This window comes from Gopherus evgoodei, chromosome 11, assembly GCF_007399415.2.
Source record: "Gopherus evgoodei ecotype Sinaloan lineage chromosome 11, rGopEvg1_v1.p, whole genome shotgun sequence".
NCBI lineage: Eukaryota > Metazoa > Chordata > Testudines > Testudinidae > Gopherus > Gopherus evgoodei.
The window spans coordinates 54,985,661-55,004,648 of NC_044332.1; the positions used below are offsets into that span (position 1 = coordinate 54,985,661).

An 18,988-nucleotide genomic window follows, 5' to 3' on the forward strand; every position below is an offset into this window, starting at 1 on the left:
GGATAGGAAAGGCTGTATCTTATGTTATGCAGAAAGACTTAGTCTGGATGCGAGGACCTAGAGCAGTGGTCCCCAGCCTTTTCATCTGGAAGGACTGTGGCGGCGGTTGAGCATCTGCCAAAATGCCGCTGAATCTGAAGACCCACTAAACTGATGGCAGAGCACTCTCCAGTCGACCCTGGTAATCCAGCTGTCTGAGAAGAGCAAGGTAAATCTCTCCCATTGATGCAGCACAGTGAAGACATCGTGGTAAGTCAACCTAGACCACGTCGACTCCAGCTACGTTATTCATGTAGCTGGAGAAGCGTAACTTAGGTCGAGTTACCCTAGTAGTGAAGACAAGCCCTCAGTCAACGACTCAGTTAAATAACAAGGGAGATGGGGGCTGGGATTCCTGAGTCCCTTTAAAATTTGTTAGCACTTATTAGGAACGAACATTCAAGAACAGAGGCACTTAAATCAATATAGGGAAATAAAACCCACCTGCAAAATGCTTCACCTACCACAAACTTTACAGTAACAAGTAAGTGCTTCCAGCTCACCCTATCAAGGCGTTCCTTTTTTAAGAGTTGTAGCCACATCTAATGGCGTAGATGATTGATGTGGTGATTAGGTCAGTTAATAACACCTTTATATTCAGAGGGGAAGGATGGTCTTGTGGTTAAGGTACTAGACTGAACCTTAGGAGCTCTGTTTAATTGCTGGCTCTGCCACAGTTTTGCTGTATGTCTATAGGCAAGTGAAGGTGGGTGAGGTAGCAACAGAAGGTGCTCCAATAAAAGATATTACCTCACCCATCTTGTCCCTCTCATACTCTGAGACCAAACACCACTATAGGCAAGTCACTTCATCTCCGCACCTCAGTCCCCAGCTGTAAAATGAGTATGAAGATAATACTGTTTTCAACTATCCTTTGTCTCTTTAAATTGTGAGCTTTTTAGGACAGGGATCATATCTAACTCTGTATTTGGACATTGGCTAGTTCAACAGGGCCCTGAACTCAGTCGGGCCTCTAGGTGAGACTGTTGCACAAAGAGTAAATGAACAACAACATTGACCTGATGGACATGGGTTAACTCTGGAAGAATTTGTTCTATCCTTCAAGCAGGAAGTTTCCCCTGAATCTTTCAGCCCTCATTCGTTAAGGATATTGGACAGTAATCTGACCTGTTAACATCCAAACCAGGGAATTTGTGACAAAATCTGGAAAAAGAGTTAAAAATGTGTAAAACCACCTTTCTAGATGAGTGTAAATGGTTTCTCCTGGTTAGAATCATATTATGCACATTTCTTTCTTTAATTTGTTATATAAATCTCTTGGTGAATTCACATAACCACCCTGCATACTTCCCTTCCAACCCCCGGATGCTAGTTCTTCCTTGTTACTATTTCAAACCTCAAACTTTTTCAAAACCTAAAGCCATTTAAAATGTTCCACTAATTGTTATGTTTCAACTGCATACAAAAACTACATTAAAAGGAAGTTATTTGGGTAGCAAAACCATCTAGAAACTGGGTAATGCCCCTTTATGTATGTGGACTACGATGCAGTCTTTAATTATACGATCACACACTATTTTTTCCACAAGACCCCGGCCTCATTCAGTGCAGAGGATGGACAGTGCTCTAGGAATAAAGCCGTTATATTTTCTCAGTCAATATGTAGCCCGATGCATTATTCACTGAACACCATCCAACCCCCATACTGAATATGTAATAATTTTTTTCCAAGTGTCTCATAAATATTAATAAATTTAATCTTCACAGCTCCCCCAAGAGATAATGAATTTAGCTTCACAACTCCCTTGGCAGATAAGAAAGTATCATCATCCACAATTTACAACAAACACATGCATCATGATCAGGATCTGAACGCTGCATCTTCAGTACTGCAGCCCAGAGGGCCACAACTAGAGCTACAGGACTAACTATATTCGCTAGCAGCAAGAGAAAGCTGTTAGCCTGTGTAAACTAGCCACTGTAGGAGGATGCACCATATAGTGATACAGTGGGTTATCTATGCCCTGTTTTACAGACAGCATAGCCAAGGACAAAGATATGGTAGATTATTTCTGAGAGGCAATGGGGCTTAGTGACTCTAATTTGGGGCTGCCACATTAGAGAGCTGGAATCCATCTTCAATTTGTGTAAACTCGCAATGGGGTAGGAAGCACTCATTAACAGTGAGAGATGTGATGTGAAGGGTATGGAAATATTAACGTTAGTCATCAGAAGTGAATCTAGAACTCTAGTGTCCATGGCAAGTGGTGGTGAGTTCCTGCTCCAAATGGTATCCTAGAAAAGGAGGCATGTGCTGGAGCCTTCCTGGATGTGGCTCAGCTAGCACAGCTCACTTTTCCCCTTTCTCATCCCTCCACTCTTTCTGCCACAGCAGGGCAGTTTCTGCTCCGAGGGTTTCCAGTGTTAATTGCTATTGCAATAGTAGTCTTGGTGGCCCAGCCTCAGATTACACAGAGATTTTGTTATGCTGCAAAATTAGGACGAGCACCAAAAATCAGAGATGGGAAATGACAATTTTCAACACCTTATAACAGCCAAATTTAAACAAGATTTCATGGGATGAACAGAAAAGGCCTGGCCCTAGCCTCAAGGAAATTCCATGACCTAATTTCAAAGGCTTGCTGCAAGCAGTGGAGGAGTTAGGAACTTTAGTAATGGAAAGTGATAGATAATCTATATGGTAGGGGTTTTAGCCAGCTCCCTCTATACTTCAGTTGTTTTTGAACAGTGTTTGCAATCAAAATATTGCAGCATTGAGAACCAGAAAAATGAAATTGACTTAACTGATTTTCATTGTTCAAGCTGAGAGAAATGCAAAAAGGATACAGCATGAATATTAAATTGGATTTTTTTTAGATTTATTTCACTTTTAGAGCCAAATGTTGTCATCCTTATGCTTAAGAGTACCTTGAAATAAAAGGTGCTATTTGTGGAATAAGAAAACATGAGTTAGGGTGGAAGAATCTGACCCTCTGTGATCTAAAGTATTATTAAAAGCACAGGCAAATAGCCAGCTATCTAGTGCTTGTTGATTCTTCCAAATGTTTACCACAGTAGCTAGTTTCTGATTAGTAAAGATTAGGACTACTTGTCACTCAAACGGGCATATAAAACCAAGTACGGAATAACTGTTTCACAGTGAATTAGCAACTAAAATATGTAAAAAACCAACACTCCCCCAAAACTAAACTCAAATAGAGCATCCAAAATCTGCAGCAAACTTCTTTGGCTAAATCTCTCTTGTACATTGGTATAGACTGTGAATGTCTGACACTCCCTAATTTCTTATACAATAGCTATCATCCTGCTGTGACTGACAAAAAACTATAGTGGCATGGTATGGTAGTGGGTGATCCTAAAAATAACAGAAGTGCTGATTGACTGCTAACTTTTAGTACCAGCTTATTTGTTATAGAACATGCTTAGAAAGTTCAGGTCTGTATAATTCCAAGGTCTGTCTGCTAAATAACTTAGAGGAAATGGACTTACCTCAAAATCAAAAGATAATTATCATCCCCTAGCAAAACAACATGTTATGAAGGATTGCAATTAGTCAATCATTAGACAAAGGACTTAATGCCATCAGTGCTCAAGATATACAGGGAGTGTTTGTGAAAGGGAGGGATGGAAGTGTTTTCAGTTTGCTGATATTCGGCTCTCTATCTCCATTTTATCCAACACAGAAGATGCGGCTGAGCTTCTTTTGTAGTGTTGGGTAGGGACTGGGCATAGATTTGAATGAATTGGCAGAAGTTCAATCCAAAGAGGACTCAGATGGTGTTGGTAGGTTGGAGAAGCAGCCACAGAATGTGAAAATGATTATGTTGGTTTCTGTTACTGAGGGTGTTTGCCTGCCGCTTGTCAGTTAACCGCAATTTTGGGATCTTGTTACCCATCCATGATGGCATTTTTTCCCATCTGTGTCTGGTCAGGAGGTTACAACCTCCACTCTTGGATATGGACCGTGCTACCTTTATCCAAGATTTCGTTGATTAGACTACTGAAATATGTTCTACATGGGGCTTCCTCTTAAATCAATCCAGCAACTGAAGCTGGTGTAGAAGGCAGTGGTCCGCTTATTAAGTGTATCTTGCCATGACCATGAACAGTGCTCTAGAGACTGTCTTGGCTGCTTGTGGATTTCTGGGTAGAGTTGAAAGGTGTTGCTTAGGACATATAAAATTCTAATCATATTGAGACCTGATCACTTGAGAACTCTCTCTGTCTCCTGTGCCATAGTACCACAGCCGCATAACTTAGAAATTCACTCTCCTTGGTCTTAAATAGCCCAAATCTGTTGACCTTTTGGATATGCTACAAAACTGATCTATTTGGGCGATGTCTGGGGACAGCTGAGGTATTTATCAGTCTGGACAGGTATATAGATTTAATCTATTGGGAGGATTAGGGTTTTGTAGGAGTTAATGGGGAGGGGGGCACTCCAGGTTTTGTGAACATAGATACATAGATTCTAGGGTCAGAAGGGACCAATGTGATCATCTAGTCCGACCCCCTGCACAAAGCAGGCCACAGAACCCTACCCATCCACTTCTATAACAAACCCCTAACCTATGCTTGAGTTATTGAAGTCTTCAAATTGTGGTTTGAAGACCTCAAGCTGCAGAGAATCCACCAGCAAGTGACCCATGCCCCATGCTGCAGGGGAAGGCGAAAAACCTCCAGGGCCTCTGCCAATCTGCCCCGGAGGAAAATTCCTTCCTGACCCCAAATATGGCGATCAGCTAAACACCTGTTAGATGAGGATAAGATCAGAGGCCCAAACCATATAAAGGGGCGACTCACAGATTCATGGGTGTGCCTGTTCTGAGCAAAAGGTGTTATGAACTCATATGCTTTGGTGTAAAGAAAAGCTGATTTTATTCTACTGCTGTTTTTGTCTTAGTTTGATTGTGGGTTTTTTTTGGTAATCAGTCTGAGATAGGCATACTTTTTATGCCTATGTGATTAAATGAAAATATACATTTAGAAACAATTCATAACAGAGTTCAAAACTGTCAGACACTTGGGTACTCTTTTAAAAGGAAACCTACCTGCTTGAGGACTTGTTTGATTACAGCTGCTAACAATGCTGTTTGGTATCAGTGGAGTGGAGGATGCGTGGATTCTTGACTGAGGTGGGTTCAGATGTAATGAATTTCCTAAAGCCATTCCTGACTGATTGAGCACCCCACAGTTCCCACTAGCCTGCATCTGATTTATTAAGCCTGCAAGGTGGTTGTTTGGGCCTGGGCTAGTACCATGGACAAAGTTAGTGTTTGCATTCTGGCAGTGCATACCTTCCCCTCTTAAAGGTAAGCTCTGTGTCAATGAATTCTGAAGAGTGCCAGAGTTCATATTGGTGTCTGTAAAATGCATCTGGTTAGCAGAACAAGGCAAAACAGTATTTGAGCTCCCACAACCAGTGGTACTATTGCTGCTCATATGAGAGCTTTGACAACTCATGGACTGAAGTAACTGAGACATAGAACTGATGGGAAATGAACCTTGATTTTGCTTTCTTATCAAATCAGATCCAGGTTTAGGAACTCCAGAATTATCCAAATGAGACTGTCTAAGCAAACTCAATACTGTGGTAGTTGGTTGTTTCCTTTTCCTCAAAGGGTCTTTTTGCTGAGACATCAGTTTATCTCGTAGTGCTGCTCGACCACTTTGGCCTTCACTTGTTGGTAGAAGCATGTTGGCAGCAGGAGGAAACATGGTGTTTAAAGTGCTATGTCCTTCATTGTTGCCACCACTGGCAACAGCTCCAGAATTGCTACTGCTGCTATTGTTGTTACCAGCAAGTTTATTTTGATTTGCTAGCTGTGCTTTGGCTGCTGCTGAGAGTAAACTACTTGCTGGAAAAGAGGCAGCATTGTGCTGATTCAAGATCTGATTTAAAGGCATTCCCAGCAAACCAGGCTGACTCTTCAGGGGACCACTTCCAGCAGATGCAGTAGGAAAAACTGCATTGCTTGGAGGATTTAGCACATTACTCATTCCAGCAATTATTGGGTTAGGGATGTCCTTGTACTGATGAAGTCCATCAGGCTTGGTGGAAGGGCTTGATGGCATAGATGGTCTTGGAGATCCTATTGTTGATCTTGGTGACCTGGGAGGAACTTTAATACCACTACAAGATGACTGTGGTCCTACTGGAGGCAGCATGAAATTTCCATGATCTGATGATGTGGAAGATGAACGTGATCTTTGGGGAGATGCCTCAATCCTTCCAATCCCAGATGCCATCATATGAACTGGGGATGTCACTGGTGAAGGAGAGAGGGAGGTTGAAGCTGAATGCTGAACTCTTTGTACATGACTTCCATGGTTCATGTGACCAGGTTTTACAGTTGGCAAAGGGAGATTGCTTGGCAAAGGGACAACAGCAGGAGGCATGCTTACATTCATTACAGGTACCTGAGAATGGACATTAGAATGGAAAGTAGTTGGGTTAATGATAACAGGATTCTGATTAACTGGCTTGCTAGGAATAGGGTCAAGAATGCCAAGTGGATCTTTCTCTGATGTTAATGGCTTTTTCTGAAGAGCACAAGAAGGTGGAGGAGGTGGAGGTGGGCCTTGGGGTGGTTTATGGTGAAACATTGCTCGTGGTAGTTCCATACTAGCTGAAAAATTACACATGGATTTTTTCATTACTGGGCTTTTTGTGGTCAAGGTTGGGGAAAGAGGTATATTAGTCCTTCCAGCCATTGCACAGGATGACTGAACTGGAGAACCATGTAGCATTACTGAAGGTGGAGATAAAGGAGTCCTGTTCATGTGAACAGGACTAGAGTTGGATGCTCCATGAAAATTGGAATTGTTCCTTGTGAAAACATCAGGGCTTCCAAGTGGATCAGTCCTAGGAGAGATTGAGCCATCTCCATATATCTGTGATCCTGATGAAGCTGGACTAGGCATTCCACCATGACTGCCACGATATGGAGACTTCTGTCCATGATCATTACTGCCCAATCTCTGCCTAGGATAGATAGAATGGAGATCTTGTTGCTGGCTTCCAGTCACTTCTTGTACATAAAGCCTACCCATGGCATTAGATGCCCCTATCATTAACTTGAAAGGCGTTTTACATTCTGGGATCACAGAATTTGTAATTCCTTCATGTGATTTATTCCTCATTGATCTTGGAGTTGCTGCTCGAGAAGGTACTACTGGAGTTGCACCTGATATTAAAGAAACAGTAATTACTATTTAGAAAACTGTTTAAAAATTAAGTTTTACACATTCATATACATCTATAGCTATTACATAAAAATACAAAGAAAAAGTGATTTAGATTCCAAAGCAAATATTCAAAAGTTAGGAAATCCCAGATTTATGGTTGCCTGTTCAAAAATAGTACAAAAACAAAAGAAGCAAAACTGAGGTTGCATGGGCAATCGGACATGAGTCATTTCCTAACTTTCAAGTGTTTGACTTTACTATTTAAATAACTTTCTTTTGGCATAGAAAAAACTACATTGTTTCATAATTACCCCCCTAGAAGATAGGTATAAACAATGTTTTATGTAACTGTAATAACCTTCCTCCTCTCACACATCATCATTAATGCTACGTTTTAGTCACAGGTATTTTTAGTAAAAGTCATGGACAGGTCATGGGCAGTAAACAAAAATTCACAGCCCGTGACTTGTCCTTGACGTTTACTATATACCCCTAACGAAAACGGCACCCCGGGACCCTTGCTGGTGCCAGGAGCAGGAGGGAGGGCTTTTAGGGCTGGCAGGCACCCTACCTGTCTCTGACCAGCATGTCCCTGATGCTTGTAGGGGGAGGGGTAGCTAGGTGGGCTCCACACGCTGCTCCTGCCACAAGCACTGGCTCCACAGCTCCCATTGGCTGGGAACGGCAGCCAATGTGAGCTTCAGGGGCAGCACCTGTGGGCACAGGCAGTGCATGGACCTCCTGGTCACTCTGTCTAGGAGCTGCAGGGATATGCCAGTGGAAGCCAGGTAGCCCCTTACCCCCAGGTAAGCACCACCCTGCACCCCAGCTCCCTGCTCCCTCACACACAGCCAGACTGCTGCTGCTGGCCGCTGTAGAAGTCATGGAGGTCACAGAAAGTCATGGAATCCATGACTTCTGTAACCTCTGTGACAGACACACAGCCGTAATCATCATCAGGGTTTGACCCCCAAACTTTCAGCACCTCAGCACAGGCTGCTACCACTTCAGTTACCAGACTAACTATCCTTTGGGGGGAGGGTTAGCTCAGTGGTTTGAGCATTGACTTGCTAAACCCAGGGTTGTGAGTTCAATTCTTGAAGGGGCCATTTAGGGATTTGGGGCAAAAATCAGTCTGGGGACTGGTCCTGCCTCGAGCAGGGGTTAGACTAGATGACCTCCTGAAGTCCCTTGCAACCCTGATATTCTATGATTCTAACTACAGGTAGGTTAGCTGGCAGCAGCAGCAGAAGGTGGTTATTCCAAAGGAAAAATGGGCATCTGGCATCATGGGCTGGGTGCCGTGGGCATATGCTGTGCCCAGTTCTGCTCTCTCTCACACCCCACTCCACAGGAAAGGAGGGGCTCCTGTTCCATATGGGAGTAGAAGATAGGCTGCTGGAGGTCATGTACTGGGACTGAGGGGCTTACAGGGTGAGACCTGCATCTCTCTCTTTATTCCCCTAAAAGTAAGGGTAGCTCATAGCTGATGAGGGAAAAATATGGGACGGAGTCACGTGCCAGCTCTGGGAGTGTACTGGAGGTGGTGGCTCCCAGTCCAGCTCTTCCACAATTGTTGCCACAATAGCTGCTCTTGCAGCTCCTAGGCATTCTCAGTACAGTGTATGGTTGTGTTGCTGCTTCAGCATTGACTTGGGCTGAACTCTTTAGAATGTTTGTGTGCAGTTATTATTTTGCCATGATACCAAAGTTTTCCTGTGGAACGCAAACAACTGAAGGGAAATGGTGATTTTTAAATAGTCTATAAGTCAGTCAAACCTGAGTGAAATTTCAAAGGCCTGTTGCAAACAACAGAGATGTTCAAGCATCTCAAAAAAGTAAAAATAAAAAATCCCAAGAAACTTTTATAATGAAAAGCACTAGGCAGCTAATCGTAAGGGTTGCTTCCAGTTCCCCCTGAAATAAAACAAGAAACCATGAAAATAACCATCATAGGCAATCAGGGCTAAATTCTCTCCCCAATATGCAGCTTGAATAAAGTGGGCATTGTGCTGGAAAGTCTCTAGGCTGGATATAGAATCTTCCCAGTCCTGCATCTGGCTGTTCTCCAAGCTGCAATAACCCATGGAAGCGCTGCATCACACTCTGTAAGGGAGTATGGCCAATCACCTGAAAGCCCCTTTTCACACTTAGTGCTCATGGGGTATGTTCACATAGCAGCTGGAAGCGCGCCTTCCCCAGGCAGACAGGTTCACGGTAGCACTGGTTAAGCTAGTTCAATTAAAATCGCAATGTGGATGTTCTGGCACAAATGACGGCTTGGGCTTGCTGCCTTAATCCAAGCCTGCCCAACCCTGAAGGTCTGAACTCAGGTGGCTAGGCTAAGCTGCATCCCTGCCGCAACATCCACACTGCTGTTTTAAGCATGCTAGTTCAAGCAGGGCAAAGGTGAGTATGTTTGCCCAGGCCAGGAGGCAAACTTCCAGCTGCAACGCAGACTTGTCTATGTAGCGGAACAACCCAGGGCTTTCCACGGCCTTTATTTGGACCATATGATTTGGCTCTTAAAGAGCTTCTACACTGATTATTAAATGTAAAATTAAAACAATAAGTTTAAACGTATCATCTTTTTTCATTAAAATTTGAAGTCAGCTTTTCTGTTTCTAATTGTAATTGAGAAACCACACGAGTTTTTAATTATTTATATTTTAATTCTAGGCAATCATGTTTATCAATATTATATTTTAAAAAATAATATGCTGAAAGTACACAATGGTAGGACTAAACAATACTTTGAGTATATGATGATATTAGAATATCAAAAACACAAAAAGAAAAAAAGCAGATCAAATTATTTAGAATGAATGGATATATCACCATGAAAAAGATATTTAATTTTGAAAAGTTTAAACAAAATCCTTTCAATTAAGTGAATATAAAATTATTTATTTTGCCTCTAAATTGCAGATATGATGCTATTGTTGTTGTTGTCGTATTATTTATTTATTAAGGCTCTATAGCAAAGGTTGCCGATCCCTGCTCTACAGGGTCAGTAGGTTAGGATTTGAGTTCCAGGTAGGGAGTTGGAAGGGGACTCTCTCTCCCTCTTTTATTTTTCAGGGTGAAGGGCCTTATTTAGAGCGTGTACACATGTGTACCTATATACAAACTGTGTACATTTGCATTACAGATATACTGTGAGTGCATAATAAATTAAATTCCAGCCTCAGTACTAGTTCTCACACATAGATAAAGATTGTTTTCCTTTTCTACCTACCAATCAATATCTATTTTTTCTAAATCCTCTATTTCCTCTTTTTGCCTTAGGGATGGCATCATAAACAGCAGAAACAAATATGGACGCTTTTCTGCCAAATTGGCTTACTTTAGGTATTTGCACCTCAGACTGCATTCATTTCACCTTACAGAGCACCACTGCATTCTTGGCATGCAGCCTCAGAACATGCAAAATTTAATTTGGTTAAGAGAGACTGCACATTCAAATATATGTAAAGGCGCATATAAATCCCCCCATTGACAAGTAGTAAATTCCCATCTCCCCAGTGACTAGAGTTGCCAACTTTCTAATTGCAGAAAACCAAACACCCTTGTCCCACCCCTGCCCCGAGGCCTCGCCCCTGCTTACTCCATCCCCCCTCTCTCTGTTGCTTGCTCTCCCCCACCCTTGCTCACTTTCACCAGGCTGGGGCAGGGGACTGGGGTGCAGGAGGATGCTCCGGGCTGGAGGTGGAGTCAAGGGGCATGGAGTGTGGGCTGAGGGGTGGGGCCGAGGAGTTCGGAGTGTGGGAGGGAGCTCTGGAATGCGGCAGAGGGTTGGGGTGTATGTGTGGCAGGGTGAGGGCTGTGGGATGGGGTTGGGATGAGGATTTTGGGCTACAGAAAGTGTCTCCAGGCTAGGGTCAAGGGGTTCAGAGTGTGGAAGGGAGCTCTGACCACCCATCTGCCTAAGAGCTGGAGGGATATGCTGGCCGCTTCTCGGGAGCCACATAGAGTTGGGAATGGAACTTGCCTGCCCCACTGCAGCCAATTGGAGTTTAGTGGCCTGATCAGCTGTGCTGACTGGAGCTTCCAGGGTCCCTTTTAGAGAGGGTGTTCCAGATGAAAACCTGATGCCTGGGAACCCTACCAGCCACAAGGCCAGCACACAAACTGCAGTGACAGGCCAAGCCTTCACCCTGGTTGCCAGTCTCTCCCCACTACACCACTATGACAAACTGTCTTCCACTGCCCCTTAACAGCTGCAGAAACTAACACAGCCTCCACAAAATATACATAAATGTGTATGTTTCAACAGCAGTTAGATGGCTTATTCAAATGCATGTAACATTTGACTCTATGATTAAATAACAAAATTAAATCTATGCAAGTACATATCATGGAATGTGGCCTATAGATACATATTAAAATGTATGGAAGTGTGCCTATCTAAAGAAGCAATCTTCTTATATTTGCTGGGGCACTTAGTTTTGGGAAGAGCTGTGTATTGGAAGGGTTTCTTCAACTGGGAGATGGATAACAGTGTAGTCAGGAAGGAACGTAGGGAAAACTGGGCAGCTGGGATTAGTTGGCTGGGGATAAGCATATTATTTTCTTTCTTCTTTCCTTTTATAGAAATATAATACAAAAACTACATTAAGAACGCTACAGTACATTCATGCAATGATAAAGCTGAAAATAGAAATGCATAGCAGTCACAAAACTCCAAAGTTAAGGCTTCTTAGAGCATTAGTTACATTGCACGTATGTATTAAGGCAGACCTTTAAAATCATAAATAGTACTCCAAAAATACTAAAGTACATATGTACCATGTACAGTTGTGTCTGTTAACATCTCTGTATGTATCTTAAATTTGGATTTGTTGTTACTTTTCTACTTTAAAATTCTCCTCCCTAAGGTTTCATCAGCATAGGGGGTTGAAATTAGTTATTTACTGTTTTAGAGAAGTAATTTCTAATTTTTAAAAATCATGTAGTCAAATTAATCTTTCTTTTCTTGAATAATATTACTCACTTGTTCCACCCCCAGGACTAGTAAGAACCAGTGAAGGATGCGGAGCTTCCATGCTTTTATGAAGTGTAGCCACAGCAATAATTTTCCGTTTATGGATGCATAGCTTAGTGACATCTTCATCTGCTTTAACATCTTCAGCAGTTCTCTGTTTCACAGCAGCTCCAGGATCAAAATTAAATACCTGAAAAAAATAATCCTAATATTAGATACATTCATAACAAAAGGTAGCAAACTCCAAAAATATACCCCAACTGGAAATGCAATCAGGTTAAAACTAAATGTGCCTTAATTCCTTAAATAATCCCCCTCACATGTCTTACATTTCATGGTACATCAGCCTTTTAGCATGTTTTGGAGGATCTCTTGTCTCACCCCTAGACTGTCCTAAAATCTCCTTTATTGGATGCTGCTGGCGATCCTGCACTCCAGCTGCAGAAAGAGTCTGCTGAATCCAGACAGTGATGGGTGGTATATGCCTTCTTGTTTTTCCTGCTTCCACCATGGAGGGTTGGTCCTCTCTCACTTTCACCCACCACTCACATCTCCTCCTTTCTCTGTCCACCCAACTAGAGGAGACTCATCGAGAAAATGAATTCCTAAAGCAGTTCAACTAGCCAGCCACTGATCAAGAGAGGGCTGGGTTAGAGAGGGTATATGAAAGAGCACCATAGTTTTGGTATGACTAAAAAATGAGTGGATGCCTAAGGCTGGGTGCAGTAGTAATGAGGCTACGTGGTAAGGGAGGATGGAGGGAAATAATTTACCACATTTCTCTTTTGAGGTGTGTGTTTTGGTGAGTGGTGATGGGGAAGGAGAAAGAATCTATGTCCCAAGTGCATTGCAGCATTGATTACTGTTAAACCAATGATAATTTTGATAAATATAGAAAGCAAATAAAGGTATGCAACCTGCCCTTTATTTTATTTTAACAGAATTTTAAAGAAAGCAGCATTAGTGCACTATATATCCAGTTTAAAAAAAAATGAGATCCCATAGGTGGTTGGGATTAAGAACAATAGTTTATGATTGTACACTAATATCAGTATTATGAATTTCAGGATTTTACCAATACTTGACCTAATTTTTGGATATTACAGAAAAGCTACTCTTACATAGTTCTTTATTGCATGTAAATATAAAGAAGAGCTATATAAGAGTGGTGGCACTCAATGTATGTTAATAATGCATATTTTATAAGCAGAAAACAAATTATTGGCCAGAACCCAAAGGTGTTGAGAATTCTACGGAAGGTGCTGAGTGTCATCAGCTTTCATTGAAACTACTATATTAGTCACAGGGCAGGCGCAACCCATTAGGCAACCTAGGCAGTCGCCTAGGGCACTAACATTTGCGGGGTGGTGACCGTGGCGGCCAGATCTTCGGCCGCCCCAGTCATTGGCAGTATTTTGGGGGCGAGACCTTCTGCTGCCTAGGGCGCCAAAAAAGCCGGCGGTGTTCCTGATTAGTCAGTTTCATTTTCTGGTTCTCATGCACTAGTACAATCCTATTGCATTACGTTTCCAACACTACAAGCAAAAGTTTAAACAAATGGAAAATTTAAATAAAAATAAAATCATGAAAAATATTTGTATTCATATTAGGTTTTATACTCCCACTGCCCTGACTTCTTTCCTCCAACCAACCAACCAACCAACTCCTGCACAAAAACAAAAAGTATCCTGTATTTTGGATCTAAACTGCATGGTATGTCCTCATAAGTGTACCACTTAAATAGGATAAACGAATGGAAGGATAAACGAATGTAGATCTGGGATTAGGGTTTTCGACTTCTCAAGGGCTAACTTTAAAGAGTTAAGGAAATTAGTTAGGGAAGTGGATTGGACAGAGGAACTTGTGGATTTAAATGCGGAGGAGGCCTGGAATTACTTTAAGTCGCACCTGCAGAAATTGTCGGAAGCCTGCATCCCAAGAAAGGGGAAAAAAACCATGGGCAGGAGTTGTAGGCCAAGCTGGATGAGCAAGCAACTCAGAGAGGGGATTAGAAAAAAGAAGAAAGCTTACAGGGAGTGGAAGAAAGGCGAGATTAGCAAGGGAAGCTACCTTGGTGAGGTCAGAACATGTAGGGATAAAGTGAGGAAGGCTAAAAGCCGCATTGAACTGGACCTTGCAAAGGGAATCAAAACCAACAGTAAAAGGTTCTACAGCCACATAAATAAGAAGAAAACAAAGAAAGAAGAAGTGGGGCCGCTATACACTGAGGATGGAATGGAGGTTAAGGATAACCTAGGCATGGACCAATATCTAAATAAGTACTTTGCCTCAGTTTTTAATAAGACTAGTGAGGAGTTTAGCGATGATGGAGGGATGATAAACGGGAATGTGGATATGGAGGTGGATATTACCGCAACTGAGGTAGAAGCCAAACTTGAACAGCTTAATGGGACAAAATCGGAGGGCCCAGACAATCTCCATCCGAGGATATTAAAGGAACTGGCGCGTGAAATTGCGAGCCCGTTAGAGAGAATTTTTAAGCAATCGATAAACTCGGGGGTTGTGCCGTACGACTGGAGAATTGCTAACGTAGTTCCTATTTTTAAGAAAGGGAATAAAAGTGATCCGGGTAATTATAGGCCTGTTAGCTTGACGTCTGTAGTATGAAAGGTCTTGGAAAAAATTTTAAGGGAGAAAGTAGTTAAGGACATAGAGGTCAATGGTAATTGGGACGAATTGCAACATGGATTTACTAAAGGTAGATCGTGCCAAACCAATCTGATCTCCTTCTTTGAGAAGGTGACAGATTACTTAGATAAAGGAAATGCGGTAGATCTAATTTACCTCGATTTCAGTAAGGCGTTTGACACGGTTCCACATGGGGAACTGTTAGTTAAATTGGAAAAGATGGGGATGAATATGAAAGTTGTAAGGTGGATAAGGAACTGGTTAAAGGGGAGACTCCAGCGGGTCGTATTGAAGGGTGAACTGTCAGGCTTGAAGGAGGTTACTAGTGGAGTCCCTCAAGAATCGGTTTTGGGACCGATCTTATTTAACCTTTTTATTACTGACCTTGGCACAAAGAGCGGGAATGTGCTAATAAAGTTTGCGGATGACACAAAGCTGGGGGGTATTGCTAACACGGAGAAGGACAGGGATACTATTCAAGAAGATCTGGACCACCTTGTAAACTGGAGTAATAGTAATAGGATGAAATACAATAGTGAAAAGTGCAAGGTCATGCACTTAGGGATTAATAATAAGAATTTTAGATATACGTTGGGGACGCATCAGTTGGAAGCAACAGAGGAGGAGAAGGACCTTGGGGTATTGGTTGATAGCAGGATGACTATGAGCCGCCAATGTGATACGGCTGTTAAAAAAGGAAATGCGATTTTAGGATGCATCAGGCGAGGTATTTCCAGCAAGGATAAGGAGGTGTTAGTACCGTTGTATAAGGCGCTGGTGAGACCCCATCTGGAATATTGTGTGCAGTTCTGGTGTCCCATGTTCAAGAAGGATGAATTCAAACTGGAACAGGTCCAGAGATGGGCTACCAGGATGATCCAAGGAATGGAAAACCTGCCTTATGAAAGGAGACTCAAAGAGCTTGGCTTGTTTAGCCTGGCCAAAAGAAGGCTGCAGGGGGATATGCTTGCTCTATATAAATATATCCGGGGGGTTAACGTTAGGGAGGCAGAGGAATTATTTAAGTTTAGTACTAATGTAGGCACGAGGACGAATGAGTACAAACTGGATATTAGGAAGTTTAGACTTGAAATTAGACAAAGATTTCTAACCATTAGGGGAGTGAAGTTCTGGAACAGCCTTCCGAGGGAAGTAGTGGGGGCAAAAGACTTATCTGGTTTTAAGACTAAGCTTGATAAGTATATGGAGGGGATGTTATGATAGGATAGTTTAATTTGGGCAATTGATCTTGGATTATCACCAGATAAGTCTGCTCAGTGGTCTGCGGGGTGATGTTGGATGGGATGGGAACTGAGTTACTGCAGAGAATTCTTTCTTGGGTGCTGGCTGGTGAGTCTTGCCCACATGCTCAGGGTTTAACTGATCGCCATATTTGGGGTTGGGAAGGAATTTTCCTCCAGGGCGGATTGGCAGGGGCCCTGGAGGTTTTTCGTCTTCCCCTGCAGCATGGGGCATGGGTCGCTTGCTGATGGATTCTCTGCAGCTTGAGGTCTTCAAACCAATTTTGAGGATTTCAATAACTCAGTCCTGGGTTAGGGGTTGTTATAAAAGTGGATGGGTAGGGTTCTGTGGCCTGCCTTGTGCAGGAGGTCAGACTAGATGATCATATTGGTCCCTTCTGACCTATGAGTCTATGACGAATGAAATTATGGCATGGCAGAAATAATGACATCATAATTTATTTGATAGGCACTGTAGCATACACATTTAAAGCTACTTTTTACCTTGGGAAGAATGAGAGGACATTCCAAGCCACATTTGCAGGTTCCATCAGTCAGCAGGTATGTCTTAACTTGCTCCAAGCAGGATAATAAAGACCCACTGGGACTGTAAAGGAATAATATAAATGAATCAATATTTTTAGGTCTAACAGTTTTAATGTACAGTTATGTGAAAAAAAATGAAGATAGTAAATGATTTACATTTTTATTATGTTTGATAGCTTGTTTTTCCATCAGGAGACAGTATTTTATTGGTCAAGATCACACTACAGAAAAAAAAATGCAGATGCAAAGTTGTTTGTGCCAGACACATTATTTCTGAGAAAACCCCTGATTTTAATGCAAAAACAAGAAGGTGGCCACATAGAAACGCCCCCCCACAAAGTAACCAAATTTATCAGTATTTATTTATAAATATTGCAGCAATACTTTAAGGCCTCAAGCAGAATTAAGGTCCCATTGCACAAACACACTTATGGCCCTGTTACAATATAAGATCCATGGGTGGAGTGTAGCAACCACATAGATTCCCCACTACAAAGTCAACAGAGCTCCAAGAAGGTGCAGCAGTCTACCTGCACACTGAACTTCACCTGATCAGACCCTAATTTAAGGAAGGATATCACAAGAGGATACATAGGCCAGTTAAATGTACGTCTTGATTTTGCTGAAACTAAGTTTACAAGCAAGAGATGTTACTCCAAGAGGACAGTTGTTATATATTTTTTGTGCTTATTATAGGTTGGTTTCTTCTTAAACACGGGGCCCCAAATCTCTGTTTCTGATAAACTGGACAATTACTACACACGTGGGGTTCTGTAACTCTCTAAAGAAGATCATTGTTTCCATAGCCAAAAAAAGAAATCATGTTCCATCCAGACCAGTAATCCATGAAAGGAGGAAAGATTGTATGACTGAGGTCTCCTGCTCCAGGCTGCTCTTTGTTACTTGGTTGTCTAAGCTTTTTATTAAGAAAAAACTAACATTACTAGAGTGGGATGGCTGAATTTTTGGTGAATAAAAGAATAAAGAGCCAAATGTAAATAAAACTCCTATTTTGAACAAGCTAACAAATCAACCACCTCTATTACATTGAAATTTGGATCTATGAGACAGCCAGAATTTAAACATTTAAAACAGATACATGAACAACTAATTTTAGATTATAAAAATATTAAGCTACACTCAGGGTCAACAACTGTATATGACATTTCTATATGACAGAGATTTAAATCATTAATTTTTCTTTTGAAGCTGACTGGAGCATTCCAATTTATTTATGAAATAATTAAACATAACAATACTTTAAGTTTTTGTATATAATACAATCATATAAAATCTGAAGTGCATGGGATGTTAAACTTTTAGATTAAAGTTTCATGAGAAGAGAAATAAAATTAAACAGTAATTTGAAAAGCATATAGCAAAGGTCTGAGGCAAAGAAAAAAGTTAGATTGGAAAGAAAAATGCATCCTCCTCTAAACTGAAACACTTTAAAACAGCTCTTACTCCTCTGAAAAGACTCAGGCATAATTTTCCTATAAGATTATTGAAGCAAGATCCTCTCATTACACTGGTCTACAATTTTAAAGAAGCCATCTGCTTCAGAGATAAAATGTGATATTTATTATGTATTTTGATGTGCTGAATTCAAATATGACAATTAAAACAACTGATTGGCTACTGGTTCTAAGATATTTAAGTTTTTACATTTTATGTCTATGTATATTGTGTAGATAGTAGAGTTTTAATCAAATTGTAAACCTAGGTCTTTTTATGTGTTTATGGTTGCTTTACATGATAATATTTCACCTGTCCTGTTTACGTAACACTTTAAAAATCAGCAAAAGGGTTATATAAATAAAATGTATTATGAAACAAAAGGCAAAAAACTATTATGTACATAGTTTAGTCCTATTCAGTGTCTACTCGGCGCTTCTTGGCTTGTCTCTTGTATTCATTAAATGGAGCATCTCTTGTCACTGTCCAGCAATAGTTTGCAAGCATTGATGGGCTCCATTCGCCCTGATAGCCTGCCAGGAGATTCCACTGCTGTAGTCTGAAGCCCAACAGCTCTGCCTTACTCTTGGGTAGTTCTAAATCCCTGACAAGGTCATTCACTTCACCTTGCGTTAGGAGGTGTGGTTCAGAGGAGGAGGATGGGAGAAAATGTGGGTCCTGTGACATTGATGGTTCAGGACCAGAAGTCTCATCCTCTTCCTCTTCCTCGTCTGACTCAAGTGAGAATGATTCTGGTGCATCAGGAACCGGCAGTCCTTCTCTGTGGGGTACTCGTCGTATAGCTGATGGAATGTTTGGATAATGCACAGTCCACTTTTTCTTCTTTGACACACCTTTCCCAACTGGAGGCACCATGCAGAAGTAACAATTGCTGGGATGATCT

The 18,988-nt window shown here is 41.6% G+C and overlaps 1 protein-coding gene across 7 annotated transcripts in view; it reads right to left on the minus strand.

Annotated features, from left to right (window-relative positions):
* Positions 1–18,988, minus strand: part of MBD5 (methyl-CpG binding domain protein 5) — a 218,132-nt gene that overhangs the window by 61,972 nt on the left and 137,172 nt on the right. For all 7 annotated transcript variants that reach the window (XM_030579840.1, XM_030579839.1, XM_030579838.1 and 4 more), the window contains 3 exons: positions 16,588–16,690; positions 12,203–12,383; positions 5,073–7,208 (listed from right to left, as the gene is read on the minus strand). In XM_030579840.1, the coding sequence (XP_030435700.1) occupies positions 5,073–7,208; positions 12,203–12,383; positions 16,588–16,690 (2,420 nt within the window). The remainder of the gene's footprint in view (positions 1–5,072; positions 7,209–12,202; positions 12,384–16,587; positions 16,691–18,988) is intronic.